At 32.8% G+C, this 18,731-nt stretch overlaps 2 protein-coding genes and 1 long non-coding RNA gene across 4 annotated transcripts; 2 read left to right on the top strand and 1 right to left on the bottom strand.

Moving 5' to 3' along the window:
* Window positions 1-4,770: 4,770 nt before the first annotated feature.
* On the top strand, window positions 4,771-6,438 carry LOC111366480. The gene is made up of 2 exons (XR_002697664.1): window positions 4,771-5,894; window positions 6,051-6,438. It is a non-coding gene; the product is annotated as an uncharacterized LOC111366480 (long non-coding RNA).
* A 970-nt stretch (window positions 6,439-7,408) lies between these two features.
* Window positions 7,409-8,564, top strand: LOC111367473 (enoyl-CoA delta isomerase 2, peroxisomal-like). The gene has a single exon (XM_022988371.1). The coding sequence runs from the start codon at window positions 7,502-7,504 to the stop codon at window positions 8,237-8,239; it is 738 nt and encodes a 245-aa protein (XP_022844139.1). The 5' UTR covers window positions 7,409-7,501; the 3' UTR covers window positions 8,240-8,564.
* A 4,093-nt stretch (window positions 8,565-12,657) lies between these two features.
* On the bottom strand, window positions 12,658-17,308 carry LOC111367472. Of its 2 annotated transcripts, XM_022988369.1 has the most exons (5): window positions 17,127-17,308; window positions 13,587-13,701; window positions 13,395-13,484; window positions 13,164-13,262; window positions 12,658-13,057 (listed from the first exon to the last, which is right to left on the bottom strand). In XM_022988369.1, the coding sequence occupies exons 1-5, from the start codon at window positions 17,192-17,194 to the stop codon at window positions 12,953-12,955; spliced, it is 477 nt and encodes a 158-aa protein (XP_022844137.1). In that variant the 5' UTR covers window positions 17,195-17,308; the 3' UTR covers window positions 12,658-12,952. The 2 variants fall into 2 exon arrangements, with proteins under 2 accessions (XP_022844137.1, XP_022844138.1); XM_022988370.1 differs by lacking the exon at window positions 13,395-13,484.
* Between the last annotated feature and the right edge of the window lie 1,423 nt (window positions 17,309-18,731).

Here is an 18,731-nt window from a genome sequence, read left to right as displayed (position 1 = left end):
TTTGCGAAATGGACATGCCGCTCACATAATTTGAAAGATACTCTCATTGCTTGGACAACATGAAAAATGAGAACAACACTAGTGATGTTACTGTTATGAAAACAGCACAAGTGTCGTTACTTATGTAAACACGATACGAATAATTGATAACTTGTATATTTAAAAATAAATTGTTACTAGATCAATGATATTTAATATCTAAACATCATTTCTATATTTTTTAGGTAAAATACTCGAAATGGTACCGTGATATTTTGTTATAACAAAAAATAAATATCTATCATTATGACTTCATCGATTCAAGTATATATTAAAATAATATGAAAATAGTTACAATATTTAAATTATCAAAGTAACCACAATATATTATCAATAAGAGACAGATCATCACAGATAATTGTTGTACTATCACTTTACATGGAGGATAACGATTGTAGTGTCGTTCTACACTACAGATAACGACTGGACTGTCGTTTCCAATCGTTATCGTCCAATAGTTGCGGACGATACAAATATACACCAAATGAGAAAATAAAATCAATTAAAATATCATTTTATACTATATTAAACAATAAAAGTACCAATGTAAATGAGATTTCTAAAAATACCTTTCTTTTTTCTTTAAATATAGTGGAAATCTTAATGTAGATAATATACATAATAAAATTCTTGTTCAAATGCTCACAATGTTGGAGAAGATAGAAGAAAAATACAATGAATATCAAGATTTTAGGGAAGAAATCACAGGGAAAACAGGTTAATGCATTTTGTAGATGAATTAAGGGATTTAATTGGATTGAAAGGGGTATTTGGGTATTTTCCATGATGAGGGTATTTTAGATATTTGACATTATTTGTTTATTGTATTTTCTAAATGAAGGCCATTTGACCAAGAAACATTGAAGGAAGGTTATTTTATCAAAATCATTGTTTGACTAGGCTTTTTTATCAAATCCCCCATTTTTTTTGGGCAAACCCTAGTATTTAAATTTGATGATTGAGCATAGATTATTTGTGGGAATGATTACATTAATGGAATTATTCACTTGGGAGATGATTTTATGGAACAAAATGTATATTAAATTGGTGGAATTATGGTTACTAGTTTCATTTGATTGGAGAGTAAAATTAGTTTTAAACTTGGGAAGAAGGTTTTGTTGATGAATTAGTTATTAGAAAAGGGATTAGAAAGTGAGATTAGCTCCAATTGATCAAAAGAATATTTGGGAAATTCATTTGAGTATCGATCAATTTTAGTTAAGTATTATAGAAGTAGATCTTAAAGTTTCTTAATTTAATAGTGGTTGATTAGTCATCTTGTTATGTATTCCAGGTGGTGATGAGGAGATTGGCATAGCCTATCGACCATCTTAGGACCAGCTTGTATTATGTGAGTGGATAAGCTTATTTTTCAGAAATTAGTATTTATTTAATTTATATTAACTTAGAAAATTTATTAATTTGTACAGTCGATTTGACAACACAATTTTCAGAATAAAGTTGATTTATAACCAGTTATTTTTAAAAGTTAAATTCAATTTAGTAAATTATTTTATTAGCATGTTATATGAGTATTAAATATTTCAGCATATTTACAGTTATTTTCTAAAAACCACCAGGAAGTACCTAGGTGATTTTACTCTCGTCTGCACTGGTGTGAATGTGTTTCCACAATGTATGACTTCATATGGTTATTTTACCCACTCTGCGCTGGTGTGAATGTGTTTCCATAGCGTATGATCAGTATAGTGATTTTACCCGCTCTGCACTATTGTGAATGTGTTTCCATAGTGTATGACCATTTTATAGCTCTGCGCGTGTATGACCAGAATTACAGAATTTCACAATTGAATAACCTTGTTATGTATATCGAGATTAATCGATTCATGAGTATGGTTATTCATGGTACATTTTTGGTGTGATGTTTTAGTATTACATAGCTTATCAGATTTTAGAAATGCAATATACAGAATAAAGATGTTTATGATTACAGTATATTTTAGTTTTGATAGTATTATCAGATTTTACGCTTCTGAATTTAGCTTATTCAGTTTAAAGAATAAATATTTTAGTTTATATCTCTGTGAAAAGAAATTTTATACTATATGTCGATTTTCAGAATTCAGCTATGTTTTGTATATATATTATGCATTTTGGGTATTGTGGTTTAGAAATTGTTGCAAAAGTCGAATAGCCAGTGTTGTATTTGAATAATTGATATTTTGAGGGGCCAGTGTACCCTGTTTTAAACTATATGTACATGTTTGGGATGTTTGATTTTATTTTCAGGTGGTTTTAGTCCATTTTTCAGAGGGAACTCTACCGAAATTTTTATAAAATTATAACAGTCAAAGCATGTCAAGTTTGCCTTGGTGGTGGGTCCGGCACTTCGTTGGTATCTACCATCGGCGCATGACGCATGTTGGATCCATTAGGAAAATTTGGGACGGGTCGTGTCAGTTCAAGTTATTGATTCATTAAAGAAGTTTTTGCACTCTCAGTTCAAACTTAAGGATCTAGGGTAGTTGAAGTACTTCTTCGATATTGAAGTTGCTCGTTCTAGTTTTGGAGTTTTCATATCACAGAGACATTATGCTCCACAGCTGCTTGAGGATTCAAGTTATCTTGATTGCTAGTCAACAACTACTACTATGGATCCCAATGTTTCTATAAGCATTTATGAAGGTGACCGTCTACCAAATGGTTTTCATTATCGTAGACTGATTGGGAACCTAACAATGTCCTAACCACATCTTACCTTTGTCGTCCACAAGTTGAGCCAATATGTGTCCCAGCCTAGACGGCCTCAACTCAAAGCAGTACACCATTTTCTTCGTTATTTTAAAGGCACTTTCGATCAAGGCCTGTTATTCTTGCATCTTCTGATTTACAATCCTCTCTCAAGCTTTGAGCCTTTTCCGATGCCAATTGGGAGTCTTGCCTTGATACAAGAAAATCCACCACTAGGTTTTGCATTTTCCTTGGAGCATCATTAATTGCTTGGCGAGCTAAACGGTAGACGATGGTGTCTCGTTCTTCAGCTGAAGTCGAATAAAGAGCTATGGTTGCCACCACCAGTGAAGTCATTTGAATCCATCGATTGCCCAAGGATTTTTAGACCTATGTAGATCATCCAGCTGTTTTGTTTTGTGACAATCAAGCTGTCATTTAGATTGCCACCAATCTGGTATTTCATGAACGGACGAAATATATTGAAATCGATTGCAACTTCATTCGAGACAAACTTGCAGCCGGCATTATTAAATTGCTCTTGATTCGGTCAAAACATCATATTTCCGATATTTTCACCAAGTTGCTTCCTGCATATGTTATTTTCTCTCTACTGTCCAAAATGTCGGTAAAGAACATTTACCGTACATCTCAAGGGGGAGTATTAGGAATTGTATGTAAAAGCACTATACATAGCTAACTCATTTTCATTTCGATTAGTTAGTTGGTTAGTTGGCACTCATGCAGTCAGTTAGTTGTCCAGTTGGTAATCATTTTGGTGCCAAATTTTGCGGCCATTTATAGAGCTTTGTACATTCATTTTCTTTAGAATCGATATTCAATAAACTATGATTTATTCCGGATCTCCTAGTCTAATAACTACTTTAATCAGGGACGGATTGGGGGAGCAGGGTAGGGCTGTAGCCTCCCCCCTTCTCAGGCCCAACAAATTTGTTTTAAAGGTTTTTTTTGGTAAAAAATCAATTTTTTATGTGTAAATTTTTTTTCACGTAGCAGCCCGATTTGAAATTTTATAGTTCGATCTTGGATCCAATCCTGGATCCGTCCCTGACTTTAATGGTAATTTTCTAGATAAAAACTAGGGATTAGAAGTGTTCAAATATTTTTAGATTTACACGACACTTCTTTCATATTTTTTTTCTAGAAAAAATTAGAAATTAGGAGCATGGGTAGAAAAATGAAATGTCAAGTCGACATTGTCAAAAATAAAAGTTGAAGACCAAGCCCATGTTTGGGCTTCATCAAAGGTGGACCAATTAAGGGTTCAGTGGGGTCAATACAATTGACCCCATTGAACCCTTAATTTTTAACTATTGTATTAACCCCACTGAACCCTTAATTTTTAACTATTGACTCCACTGGATTCTTAATTTTTAATGGGAGAATTTCATATCTCAGATGGTAAGAAATATAGTTTGATCTTTCAAATCACAAAGAATCTGACCTACATATATATATATAGAAGGAGAGACATGGAGATTGGAGAGAGAGAAACCATTACAATCATTCCCCGAAATCAAGGTTCAGTTTCCTTATGTGAGCGGACTCTTTCATATATAGAATTTTAGACGTAAAATCATCACCATTTTCAAGGTCACAATTTTTTTTTTCACAATTAATTATTTAATTAGTCACGGATTAGTTTTTCGTCACAACTTATTAAATTATTGGTCACAAATTATTTCTTGGTTACAAATCGAAAATTTTATAGATCACATAATATTTTTTTGTCACGAATTCAAAATTTTATAGGCAACAGATTATTCATCGGTCACAGATTCAAAATTTTTATTGGTCACAACTTATTTACTCATTGCAAATTATTTGATTAGTTGGACACGATTAATGTTTCTGTTTCAACTTTATCAATTGTGAGTCACAATTGGGAGTCGCAATCATAATTTTCAGGTCACATATTCAATTATTAGTCACAAATCAACCAAATCGCCACAATTACCGCCATGACCTACATAACCACCAACTTTGAATCCCAATTTTCAGGTCACGAGTCAAATTTTTTATCACAAAATCAACTAAACATTCTAAACTGCCACCAACTAAACCACCATAACCACCTCCAATCCACCAGAACCTCAGAGCATCGCAAACAGCACTGGATAGCAACTAGATCGTGACCAAACTTTCCCCATATCGCAACCAACAAAACTCTGGCCAAAACCACACACCTCCACAAATTTGCAGATCGGTCGACGACGAGAGCTACCCTGGTGCTCCCCACATTTCCATTCCACTTGGATCTGCTAAGCAACATATCAGAGGGAAAAAATCATTTGGGATCATTTATAAACAGATAATGGACGACAGACGCCAAGTCAACGCCACCGTACATCAACACCAACACCAAGTCGTTGATGCACACCAACACCACAGATCGGTCGGCAACGCTGCAACGAACTCCGTCACAGATCCACGATAGCCATAGATCGACGCCGTGAATGGTTAGCTCAGTGCCATATTTGATTTCTAATCTTATATTTCTAGGTGATTAGTTCATTATCAATTGGGCCGGCTGGGGAGGGTGTTCTGAGAGAAGACGAAGAGGGAGAGAGAAAATGACAGGAAAAATAATGGAGAGAGAAGGAGATTGGAGGCGATCTGAGAGAAGAAGAGGAGGGATAGAGAAAATGATAGGAGAAATAATGGAGAAAGAAGGAGATTGGAAAGAAAATAAATTTGTGTGGGAGAGAAAGAAAACGTGTAGAATGAGAGAGAATTAGATTGGAGAGAAGAAATATTTCTGATTTTTGAAAGATGAAACACCTCACCTGATTTAAGAATTGAGATCTTAAATAGTAGAGTGAGCTGTAATTTCCACATTTTTAATTGACCCCATTGAACCCTTAATTTTTAACAATTGACCCCATTGGATTCTTAATTTTTAACATTGATAAAAAATCCATATATAGATTAATAGTAGCCCATAAATTTAACCCAAGTAACATTAAAAAAATCCCAAATGTTCCCTTCCAGTTCCCGGCTTCTCCAGATTCTCAAGCCCTGTGAAGTGCGAACGAACCTGTGTGTGCAACGACGATGCGATTTCTTCAGCTTTATTCCAATCTCTGGACTCCGATTCACGATATTTTGAAAGAGGAAGAAGAAGATTGAAGAAGCAAAATTAGGTAATCAATCTCTCTTTCTTAATCTTAAGTTTTAGCATTGAAAGAGGAAGAAGAAGAAAAAGAACAGATACAGATTTAAGCTTCTGGGTATTTGAATTAAATCCTAAAAATATGCATGTTTTAATTCCACATTTGTCATATGTGTAATTTAACCAGGTCAGTGAGAGTTCCAATTTCGTCCAATCATCCTTTAGACTAGTGAAGACATATGATTCACCATTAGATCCATTCCTTGTATTCGTAAATACCTTAACTATATGCTTTGTCTGCTTTGAGCCAAGATGACTAGTATGCTTTAGAGTGGCGGACTTGAGACATTCGTAAATACCTTAACTATATGCTTTGTCTGCTTTGAGCCAAGATGACTAGTATGCTTTAGAGTGGCGGACTTGGGACTTCACCTTATATTTAATCTTTGTTTAACGAAATTGAGTAGTTCACTTGAATGAGTTTGAAAAATAGCGTCTGATGAATGATGATTATACCAATTTCAACTTGATTTGGAATTAAGGCATAATGGAATATTTTGCCCCTCTTAGTATTATCTACCCAGTTGCCCTCTTTGTTGCAATTCATCTTTCAACTTTGCTGTTTGCAATCTCAATTCTTAATGTTCATATCTTGGCTTTTCGTTTCACTGTTAGTATATTTTATATTTATGCAAGCTTTGGTTAATTTGTAGAAAGATATGTTGAGATATTTTTTAAACGAATATTGTGAAGAATCGACTGTGTAGTCAGATTGCAGACCAATGGATAAATTATAGTTTAGTTGTGTATGTTCAAAAAGATGTATTTAATGAAATTCATAACGAGAGTATTATACGACGTTTTTAAAGTACGAAAAGCCGCAAGAAACAATTTTTAAAAAAGTACTGCGTTTTGAATATTATCGTTTTTTTGTCTAATTTGAATTTTTTAAAGTAATTTTGCCTCACCCCAATGAAGCAAAATCTCGAGTCCATCCTTGGGCTTCATTAAATTCAAAATACATTTTTTATCTTCTTTTCAATCAATGTTATTTAATAAAATAATATTATACGTAAATTCAAAATATTTCCTTCTTTTTTAACGATACTTTCTTAAAAAAATCACTATTATAAAATATTTTTTTTTTTCCAAAAGCTAATTCTAATGGAGGTCAAAATTAGGTTATAGCAAGAGCTCTTGAATCTAGAGCTGCTTGTCATTCCAGCATTTTGAACGTCTCTAATTCAAAATCGAACATAAAACTTTGGTTTCATTCTAGCCAACTGAAAGAATCTTCTGATCCATCGATCAAGAATTTAGATTTTCGGGAAGTATTTTCTACAAACCATTGTGCTAAAATTGATTATTGTTGCAAAACCTAATGGAAACCCCACAAACCATCTTGCAAATTTTATAGTCGAACAATTATAGAAAAAAAAAAGTAGTAGTAATTAAAAAGAAAATAAAGGAGCAATTAGAATAGAAGATAAAGGTTGGGGCAATTCTTCTAGATAATAAAAGACCGGCAAGTTAGTATCTTGGAATGCACACTTTTTAAAGATTATTATATTGTTATCATGCAATCTCTTATGTACCAAAATTGACAATTCTCTCTCTAATCGTCACCTCGCAACCACCATGTGCACGTTAGAGAAGTGCGGCAACCTTTTTATCTTAACGTTAACCGGCGACAACAAAGATGAGCATCGCTTAAACCCAGCTCTTATATCATCCATCCGATCGGCTTTGGCCGAAGCCAAGTCGCAAGCCGTCGCCGGCTCCGTTCTCATCACGCTGGCTCAAGGGAGATTCTTCTCCAATGGATTTGATTTAAGGCACGCTCAAGCCGTCGGCGCTAAATCAGGCTCGATTCAAGCAGCCAAGAATGAATTACTCCGGATGGTCGACCTGTTCAAGGGCGTCGTCTCTGATTTTCTAACCCTACCGATGCCCACAGTCGCCGCCGTCGGGGGTCACGCCGCTGCCGCCGGCTTGATACTAGCCATGAGCCACGACTATGTCACCATGACGGCATCAAGGAGTGTGATGTACATGAGTGAGCTGGACATAGGGATGACCTTGCCCGATTACTTCACGGCTTTAATACGATCCAAGATCGGATCTGCTTCAGCGCGGCGTAGCTTGGTGTTACGGGCCGCAAAAGTGAAGGCTGAGGAGGCAGTAGAAATGGGGATCGTGGACTCAGCGTACCCTAGCCCGGAAGAGGCGGTGGAGACTGCAATGCGCCTATGTGACGAATTGGCCAAAAAGAGATGGGATGGTAAGGTCTATGCAGAAATAAGGAAGGCTTTGTACCCAGAGCTGTGTGGGCTGTTGGGATTGAAAGATGAGAAAGTTTTACCTTCAAAGCTTTGAGAAATAATAATTTCTTATCATGTTTAATGGGAATAATGTTGTGAGGCAGCTATGGGTGGGATTTTAATCGGAATAGGAATTAATTAAGAATCGAGAACCAATCGAATCTCAAATGGTTCTTGGTTCTTGAACCGAAATGGTCGTCTTTATTAGGGTTTTATTTAATTTTTTCTTTTTCACTTTGTATGCAGGGGAATGAATTTATTTTATGTTAGCATTTGTATGTTCTACTACTTTTTATTGTTTGTTTTTAATTTTTGGTTTGTTGTTTGGGTATATAATCTGGTGTTTATGCGACAATGCGACATTAGATGCTTTTTGATCACATATTTTGCTAGATATTGGATGTTATATAGCGTCATAAATTTACATTAGATTAAGAAAACGTTAAAATGTGTATTTGATTGTTCGTTATATTTTTTCCTAGTTTTCTATATGTTGTGAAGATAATTTATAATGTCAGCTACCGATTTTTCTAGAAAAATATTATGAATGGATCGAATTCGAACCGGTTTCAGTCCCAAATGATTATGAAATAAGAGTGTGTGAAGTACGCGGGCTGACCCTTTCAAGATCTAGACCGAATGACACTAGATAATGTTATTAAAGAGCAAAAAGAAGCTAAAACGTTGTGCATTATACATGTAGTTCAGTAGTTGGGATATATATTTAGCATGGTTAAATCCATTAATGGTCACCAAGCTTTATACTTGGTGTCACCATTGTCACTCAATTTGATTTCACTCAACTTTATACTTTCTCCGTCCAATTTATATAGATTAATTTTGTTTTTCACACAGATAAAGAAATCTTGTTTATTGTTATTAAAAAAACAATTTTTATAAACTTTTCTAGTTACCCTTATTTATATTTATACAACTTTAAGATTAAATGGGAAAAATCAGTTATAACCAGGCAAATGAAATAAGAGTATATTAGTAAACAAAAAAAAAAAAAAAACATTTTCAATAAAGAAACAATACAATATAATTGGGACAAGAAAATAAAAAAAAGTTAGTCCGTGATGGGGAGTATATTGTGTAATCATGATCATCCAATTTTATTTTATTTTACCATGGCCTTCTAACTTTATATAATATTTCATCATGATCACCCAATTTCATATAATGTTTCATCATAACTACCCAACTTTTTTTTCACCATCTCATGTAATGTTTCATCATAACCACTCAACTTCTTTTCACAATTTCATTAATTTTAAAAGGGTAAAATGGTAACATTACAGTATATATTAAAAAAATAATAAAATAAATATTTATCATTAAAAAATAAAATAAAATAAAAACTTATTTTAGAAAATATTACTTAAAGAAAATAAAAAAATATTTTTTAAAAAAACGTTACTTAACAAATAAAATAAAATAAAAGCTTAATTAAAAATTGTTTTTAAAATAAAATAAATTTTATTTAAAAAAAGTCACTTAGAAAAATAAAATAAAATAAAAGGTTATTGTAAAAAAAATCCTTATGAAATAAAATAAAAACTTACCATAAAAAATGTTTTTAAAATGAAATAAAAGCTTATTTTTAAAAAATCGTTAGTTAGAAGAATAAAATAAAATAAAAATTTATTTGAAAAAACATTTTTAAAATTAAAAAAAATAATTTTATTTTTTAATTTATTTTTTTATATATAATGCAAAATTATCATTTTACCCCTCTTAAAATTAGTGAAAATGGTAAAAAAAAAGTTGAATTACCATGGTGAAATGTTATATAAAATTTGGTGATCATGCTAAAATAAAATCAAATTGGGCGGTCATAATGACACTAAATATAAAGTTGGGTGACAATAGTGAAACAAAATCAAATTGAGTAACCATAGTGAATCCAAGTATATTGTATAAAGTTAGGTGATTATTGGTGGATTTAACCCATATTTAGCAAGCTAAAGTAGAAGCAATTGAATACGATGGCGAATAAAAATCTCATATGCGTCCCTTGTTTAATCTTTGTCCAATGACTCCAATCTTGTCCAATACCTCGTACAACAACATAACTTAGTTTTCAATAAGCCATGTTGTATTTTGACATTTAGGAAGTCTTGATTGTTAATGTATTTGAGGCTTTGATGTAAATTTTGTAATGATAATAAAACTACGGTTAAAATGGGGTAATTAGCACAAAACGTCCTTACCTTTCATGATTTTTGTGAAAAACGTCCTTACCTTTTGTTTTTTGGCGCATTTCATCCCCACCTTTACATTTTCTTGTGCAAAACATCTTTTTCATCATTTTTCTCAATAAAAAGTTATAAAATGACAAATATGCCATTCTATTTAAATAAAAAAAATTAAAGAACTAATTGCATCACAGTCCCAATTCTTAAAAAAAGTTCAAAAGAGTCCCGAATAAAGACAATATGGGACAATCTATGTTCACACCAAACAGCCTGAGTCGTTTTTCTACAGTCATCCCTTGGACCACTAGCATCGATTCAAACACTATTCGCTCAACCCCAACCCCATCTACCCTTTGCATCTACACTATTTCCAAGCTGATGTGGAGCTAATGCTCTAGTTCTAGCTCCGGCTATAAAATTACTATTGCAACCGTAAGGTCCATTACCATATCCATAAGTATTACTGGGTTTCATCAAGTGTGAATAATCCTTGGTCAATGGTGGCCCTTGTGACTAAAAATATGGAGGATTCTACGGGTGAAGAGTCCTCTGGAAAGAGAATTGGTGTGGAACTGAGAGAGGAGGAATAGGAGGAGAAAGCGCAAGCACATATGCCCTAGAAGAATTTGCAGAATTGCTTTGAAAAATTGGATCGATTGGAGGTTGGATTGAATCAATTGAATGCACACCCAAGGGCTTATGAGGCTACTGGACGCTCGACTGGGGGCAATTTGGTGGAAAAATGGCTTGGGACCCATAAATTGGAATAGGCTAGCAGTGTCTTATTGTGCCCGCGAACCAGACTTGTTTTACTAAAAAATTCAACAATATTTAAGGCTTGTTTTGGTGATGTCAATTCATTATGACGTTTGCATAGATAAAGGGAGATGACCAGTGGCAATGGACGGCCATGAGGCGGAATCGATTTGTATAGGGCACGAAAAATTGGGGTTGTTTTCCACCAATTTCTGTCTCTAAATTGGATTTTTCGATTGGTTGTTTGTTGAATTGTGCTATAGATAAGAGGCCATCGGCATGAAGGGTAGTTTCCGATGGCCAGGGCAGCTAACGAAAATTGGTGGTGGAAGAGGTGGAGAATTTTTTTTATTTGGGACTCTTTTGAACCTTTTAAAAATTGGGACTATGATTCCAATTAATTCTTTATTTTTGTTTTTTTTTATTTAAATAGAAGGGTATATTAGTCATTTTATAGCTTTTTATTGAGAAAAATGCTGAAAATGATGTTTTGCACAAGAAAAGGTAAAGGTAGGGATGAAATGCACAAAAAAAAATGAAAAGTAAAGACGTTTTTTGCAAAAATCATGAAAGGTAAAGACGTTTTGTACTAATTACCCGTTAAAATGTTAGGTGGTGTTATAGAATCATGTAAAAGAGTACTGTGGATTACAGCTTTAGAATGTGCAGAGATGCAGAGTGTTTAGCTGGAACTGGCTGTGAAATGCAAAGAAGGTTTGCTAAAAGAGAAATGGATGTTTTAGTTGGGTTGATCTTAGTTTGTATCAGCATATTGTTGCTGAAAAAGAGAAAGCTGAACAAGCAGAAGAATTTGGAATCTGACACCAATCCTAAGTTTCAGCTTAGTAATTTTCAATTTCAGGACATGTCTTATTTAAATACAAAAGGGTTTTCCTTTGCCAGAGCAATAGTGCGATGGGGTAGATCAAAACTAACATGGTTGCTGTTACTAAGATTACAGTTGCATTTGATCTTCCAAGAACTTTACTTTATGGTAATCGGCATGTTTTGGATTACAACATTATACCTGGGACACCCAAAACTGTTTTAACGGGTTAAAAGCACTTTTAATCACTGAACTGCAATTGAAAATTTATTAGGTCATTGACCTGGATTCGAGCCTCCTCTAAAAGTAGAGTAATGCTATTCAACCTCATTGGTGCTTAACACCTAAGTGACAAGTAGAATAATGTTATTCAGCCCCATTAGTGCGTAAAATTTTAAGTTGCAACTATATGTTATTAAATGATATATTTATTCAAATGCAACGTCAAATGATCCATTTAATTGGACTTATCAAGTATGACCACATAGTTCAGTGTTCTAACACCATTGGTGCTAGATCGCATTATTCCTAGGAGCAAGGGTTGGAGTCCTAAAAATACAAAAGGCATCCTTATGTATGCTCAAATATTGCACGATTTCCTGGACTTAACAAGAAGCTATGTACATCATCCATCAGAGTACCTATAAAGACATCAAGTGGCACGTTGAACTAGACATAAACAAATAGAATTAATGAAAAAACACGTAAAAATGTCTGTTCATTGTTATTTCTCATTAGGAAGCATACCTTAAGAATCCAACAGTATTAATATCGCAACAGGGGAGAATTAAAATTGTGAAATAGAAGGAAACAAAATGAATGTTTGCATATCAACAGCTCCTTCCCAGACTAAAATCAACTAAAGGAAAACATGCTACAACATCAAATATCGTCGTGGAGACGGATAATTCCAGTTTAAAGACTTGATATAGCACCTGCTTAGAATCCTAATTTTAGACCGTGTTCCAGAGTCTCTTCTTTGATATATCTAAGATGCCTTCTGTTTAGGGGCGGCCTTATTCTTGAGTTGTTTCCTCACAATAGAGTTCTTCATCCCTAGAAAAAATAGCAACGCACCAAGAAGAGCGATGGACTGCCAAGAAATGTAAATCCAATTACAAAACGTTTCACATCCATCACGAAAACTACCTCAAAAAGTGAGTCGACAGCACGATTGTTCAATTAGTATTTGCAAGTACCTGAATAAACTCTGACAAGAGTCTGAAAAATTTTGGCTCTCCAACATTGTAGTTGTAGAAGTCATACAGAAGGGGAGTGGCAAATATCAAGTAATAAATCTGCGGTAAGAATAATCGTGGTTATAGTAACAAAATAAATGTCAAATGGACGAAATTTCATGTTTCAAATTTTCTCAACAAATGAAAAGACAAAGGTCAAATATTATGAGATAATTGGTGACAGAAACTAACCAGAAGGTAAGCACCAGTGGAGCTGCCAAATACGAATAAAAGGCCCCCCAAACCCTTTAGAACAATACAGGCAGCAACAAAATGCCTAGTCTGCAAGTAGCATCTCCAAACATGAACAGACAAAAAGAATTGAAACACTATTCTAAAATATGAAGGAAAACAAAGGGCAAATCAAACATATTGGAAATGTACATCAATATTTAAAGCGCCTTTCCCGAAGGTAGAAGCTAGAAATTTCTCGACAGTAACTAATTTGGCTGCCCATTCTTTTGCTGCCGGCCCACCATCTTCTCCAAAATCATTGAACCTAAACAGTTAAAACCATATTTTATAAAAAGAAAAGAACAATAAAGTTTTTGTAAATAAATAAGACCCACGCAACTAGGAATAGCCACGCTCTTCGATGCAATCATGGAATTAAATAACCGAAAGATTAAATTTCACCAGTTTTGGATTAGAGAAGAAATTTCACCTTTATTGGCAGGAATATAGGAAATGAACTAAAAATTACAAAAGTACTAAGAGTGAACTAAAATTACACACGTTTTAGTATGAGTATTTTACTTAGCCCCTGTTTGGTATGGATTAAAATCAGTTTTTAAGTAAATTTTTATAAAAGTTTTTGAAATGGACGGTTAAAATTGCGCTTGATTTAGATTAAAATCTTGATTTTAATCAATACCAAACAGGGGCTTAATATGAATCAATATAGAAATTGGTGTTAAAGAGTATTAGGCAGGATAATCAACCAATATATCAGGTTGAAAAGATTTGAATAAACTTGATTGAAGAGCCCGCTTCTTCCGATCTCTATCCAAAGAAAGAATCTAGGCAATTCTTCCGAATAGCACTTCAATGTCAATTTTGAAGGTGCGAATCTCATATACTGTGTTACGATCACCCCATATCAATAAAGAGTCCACGAACAATTTGAAATGAAAATCAAGAAACAATTGTTGGTCATAAAAACAGAAACGCATGAATTGATTTATTTGTCTGCGTTCCAAGAGAAGAACAGTTAAACGAGATTAAAAGCCGTGTAAACAATAAATAGACAGATATAGGAACTTAATCTAATGTGAGAGATAATCAGGAAAATCAGTAATTTAAAAAAAGAAAAAAAGGAATCATGCAGTAAATGCCTACTTTCGATATGAATCCACCAGAAAACTTTAGCTACATCATCACTACCCAACTATCAGCTTAAATGACATCACAATTAGGCCTCACCATCATCGGAACGAGGCATAGTCACAAAATGCAAAAAGAACCTGCTTAACTGCATTTAATTTGTCTACCAGGATCTTGAATTTGCATTCACCAATTTAATTTCTTTAGAATCTCAAGGCTGGAAAATATCAAATGGTGAAGAAGCCAAAGCAACTATCACATGAACTCCCAGGAAATTTTCACTTTGAACATGTAAATCTCTCATTGCGAGGAAAATTTATTTCCGTAGTATCACACATTAACACTTCAGGAAGTTGACTAAAGGATTCAGTAAAGTTTATTCCTAATAATTGCAACCTGAAACATGTATCTTGCTCTAATAAAACTTTGGCAGTGAAAAGCTCAGACCAAGAAATAGAATATGCATTTTGAACAGGAACAAGAAAACCAATCCCTTGACCATTTCAGGATACAAATGTATTTAGCAAATATGCTGAAGCCGGATAACTCATCCTAATGCAACATCCCTAATTAAGAAATGCAATTATGCCCTTGTTTGACCATCTTTAAAATTTTAATACATTTTTCTCTCTCTTCTTTTCAACCACACATTCTTCAATAAAATCATTTTATACATAAATCAAAAAAATTCCATTCTTTTTTAACCACACATTCTCCCAAAAAACACTAATCCATAATACATTTTACAAAAATTTCTCTTTATGATGGGGCTCAAACAAGGGCTATGTAATATTACTATTCCAAATATATTTCACATAAGAACACCAATAAGCATTCTTGTGGTGAAGTCAATGCTAAATCAAAAATCATATGATATCTGAGGTCATAATTATTGAAAATTCTCAGTTTGTGTTTTCATGAAAATGTAAACAACTAGTCCTTAGCTACATCAGAATAGTAAAATAATTACTTTCTACTTATTTAAGAAGAAAAGAATTAGCAATTTTATTGAGTAGGTCATTACACATATCTTCAGGTCAATGATCTTGTAAATCAATGCAATAAAAATCCTTCTTTTTTTTTTAATGACCGTGGGTATTCGGGCCAGATTATGCGCATCTCGACTAATCCCATAGGGCATTGAAGTTTACAGCTGAATACTCACCTCAGTGACTCTAAGGGGACTCGAACTGGTGACCATTAAGGAGCAAATACAAGACATGACCATTAAGCTACCCTCAGGGTTATAAAAATCCATTACTATCCACACAAAGATAAATCAAATTCACTATAATCTTATCAAACCATAATAAATTTTAGTCCTTTGTTAACTGAATTCTTCTTAAACAATTGTTGCGAACATTACGATGCATGTAAATCATTGCAAATGAATACATCTATCTACACAGATAAATAAACATTTTGATGGGGTTAGGGGTAGGGTGAGTGGTGTAAAGAATTAAACATCCGTGTTTCTTAGAAGAAATACCATTTAAAAAGGTGTTTTCAGTAGAAAAGGAATAACGGTCATGTGTTTTCAATAATATGTGGGTGATTTCTCTCGGCAATTTACAAAGATGGAAGGCTGTCACAATTAGACTGCTATTATAAGGCAGAATCTGAATGAAAATTTCCAAATGCCAACACATATCTTAATCTAAGCTAATATTTATCATTCCTTACCATTAGAAGGATGCAAAGAATCTTCAAAAAGATATTCTAAAACTTGCTTTTCACTAATAAGTGATTTTTTAAGCTAGTTAGCCAAACATTCACTGGAATACTCAGATAAAGTGTCTCGACCATGATGGAGTCCTCGTATAAAAGTCAAAGGCGGCAATAACTTTGAAATGTTTGTTTAGATTTATGAACCTTAATAGCGAGGCTGGTTTTGTAGAATATTGCAAATGTTGAACTAAAGGAATTTATAATGAAAAACAAGACAAACACCAAATTTGGGTTATCTGGTCCTAGTTTAGAAACTTGTGGACTTCACTGAAAACTAATGAAAAAGAAAATCTTCAAAGCCAACATTAGTTTTTTATCATTATTTTTCTTTTATAACAAATGATAAATTATATTTAGGTAGAAATCATCCCTCGTTAATATTTGTTCAAAAATCAGAAAAGCAATTCTAAAAATATGTAAAATATGAAAAGGCAAGAGAGCCCATTTATGATTTCTACCCATACCCATTGCAGCTATGAAGTATTGTGTCTTTCCTGGAAAAGGATCTCCTCCTACTTGACCCGAAAAGGGTACAATAAATAAGAAATATTAACCATATCATAATCAATATTTTTCAGTGTACTAATAACACATAACATAGACAAATTACAGACTGAAAAAAATCAGAAGCTGGGATTTTCGATTTCTTTTTCTTTATTTCTATTTTTTTCTTTTTTTTTTTTTTTTTTTTTTTTTTTTTTCCCCCCCCCCCCCCCCCCCCAAAACAAGAACTAGATCCGACCATACAAAACAAAGTTAATAAATCAAATATAAAAAGATGGATTAACAATTATACATACATATACAGAAATATGCATAATAAGTAATAACGGATCTGTACACACACAGATAGAGCAAGAAAGGTTTTTTTACATTTGCCATGCAGAGAGGATGAAGAGGGAAGCGAATAACAGTCTTCCAAGAAACGAAAAGAAACCCATTGCTCGCACCGGCCTTTGCTCTTCGTTGGGGGAAAAAAAGGCAAAGGGATCCAAAGATAGAATTTTTTTAGAAATACTGAAATAGTCTACGATGGCTTAGCTCTATGGGTTCTGTTCTGCAGTCTGATTGAAATAATTATATATTATAGAATTTAGAATAAATTACATACATCTCCCTGAGGTTTGAAAAAAATACAAACATGGCCCCACTTATTTTAAATTTACACGAACCTCGACTCTTAACATAATTTTCTAATTTTACCATTTTTTCTTATGTTTATATTATACTACACTTTTTTTTCTTATTATCTTTTGCTTAATTTTAAATTAGCCTAACAAAATTGTTTATTTTAGAGAAGTTATTCTTTTTATACTGCAAATGATTCATTGTAATCATTAAAAATGATTAAATTAAAATGAATCTGAAATATTTACTAGAAAAGGGAAATTAAAAAAAATAAAAAAATCTAAAACTCTAAACATTTGATGGTGACTTTATTGGTATATCATTATTTGCATTATCGAAATGACATTTTAATATTTAAATTTAATACAGTATATGTGTTTAGAATATTGAAAATAAAAATTAGAGAAAATGTTAATTAATCAAAGAATAATTTCTTTTTCTTAAACAAGCGATCTCATTGATATAATTTCTTTTTCTTAAAATGAATATATAGTAATAATATGACGTAATAAGAATTTCAAAATAATATAAACCAAAAAGTTCAACTAAGAAATATGTTTTCTTTTTTGCTATCTATGAGAAAACTATTATAAAATGTAAACTTCATCTTATATTTCTGAGGGTATTTTTGTAATTGTTAATAATTTTAGGCCATGACACCATTATTTTCTCTAAATTTAAATTAATAATTTTTTTGTCAAACCTAATAATTTAAACAATTAATAGCAAAAACCTATAAACGTTTCACTGTGTGATATATCACCTACTTATTAGAAATTGCAGAAAACCTCTTTATTTGAAACCTTCTATGCTAAAAAATTATTATCGTTAAGATTTCAGTATCCAATCTATTTATTTTTTTACAAATAAAATCCAAAATTTTTGTTTGTGCTACCTATAATCTCAAATTTTTAAAACTTTATTTTCCACCACCCTTACCCTCACCTCAACTTCTTCCCTAAAAATAAATTCATAATTGAAAAAGAAATTGGTGACTGATCGTCCACGTGGCAATAGAGAGAATAATGTATATCAATTGTATATATATCTAAATTATAATATATAAAGAGAAAAATATAATGAATACATATGTTAAATATATATTATGCAGTGGTTTGAGCCCCTTTTTTGGAAAAAAAATATATTTTTAACAGTATTTTGACATCATTTCAACAATAAAATAATATTACGCACAAATTCAAAATATTTCCTTATTTTTTAACTCACATTTTCCATCAATATTGTTTCGCGCGGGTTAACTCGCTAACAATTAAAGGGGATCAGACGATTGTGTAAGGGGCGAAACCTCTTGAAACAAAGTCCCAAAAAGGGGTGTTCTTTTATTGGCGA

The sequence above is a fragment of the Olea europaea genome, chromosome 18 (genome assembly GCF_002742605.1).
Source record: "Olea europaea var. sylvestris chromosome 18, O_europaea_v1, whole genome shotgun sequence".
NCBI classification, from domain to species: Eukaryota; Viridiplantae; Streptophyta; class Magnoliopsida; order Lamiales; family Oleaceae; genus Olea; species Olea europaea.
Note: the sequence above shows the minus strand (reverse complement) of the source record. Positions and strands in the feature narration are given on the sequence as shown.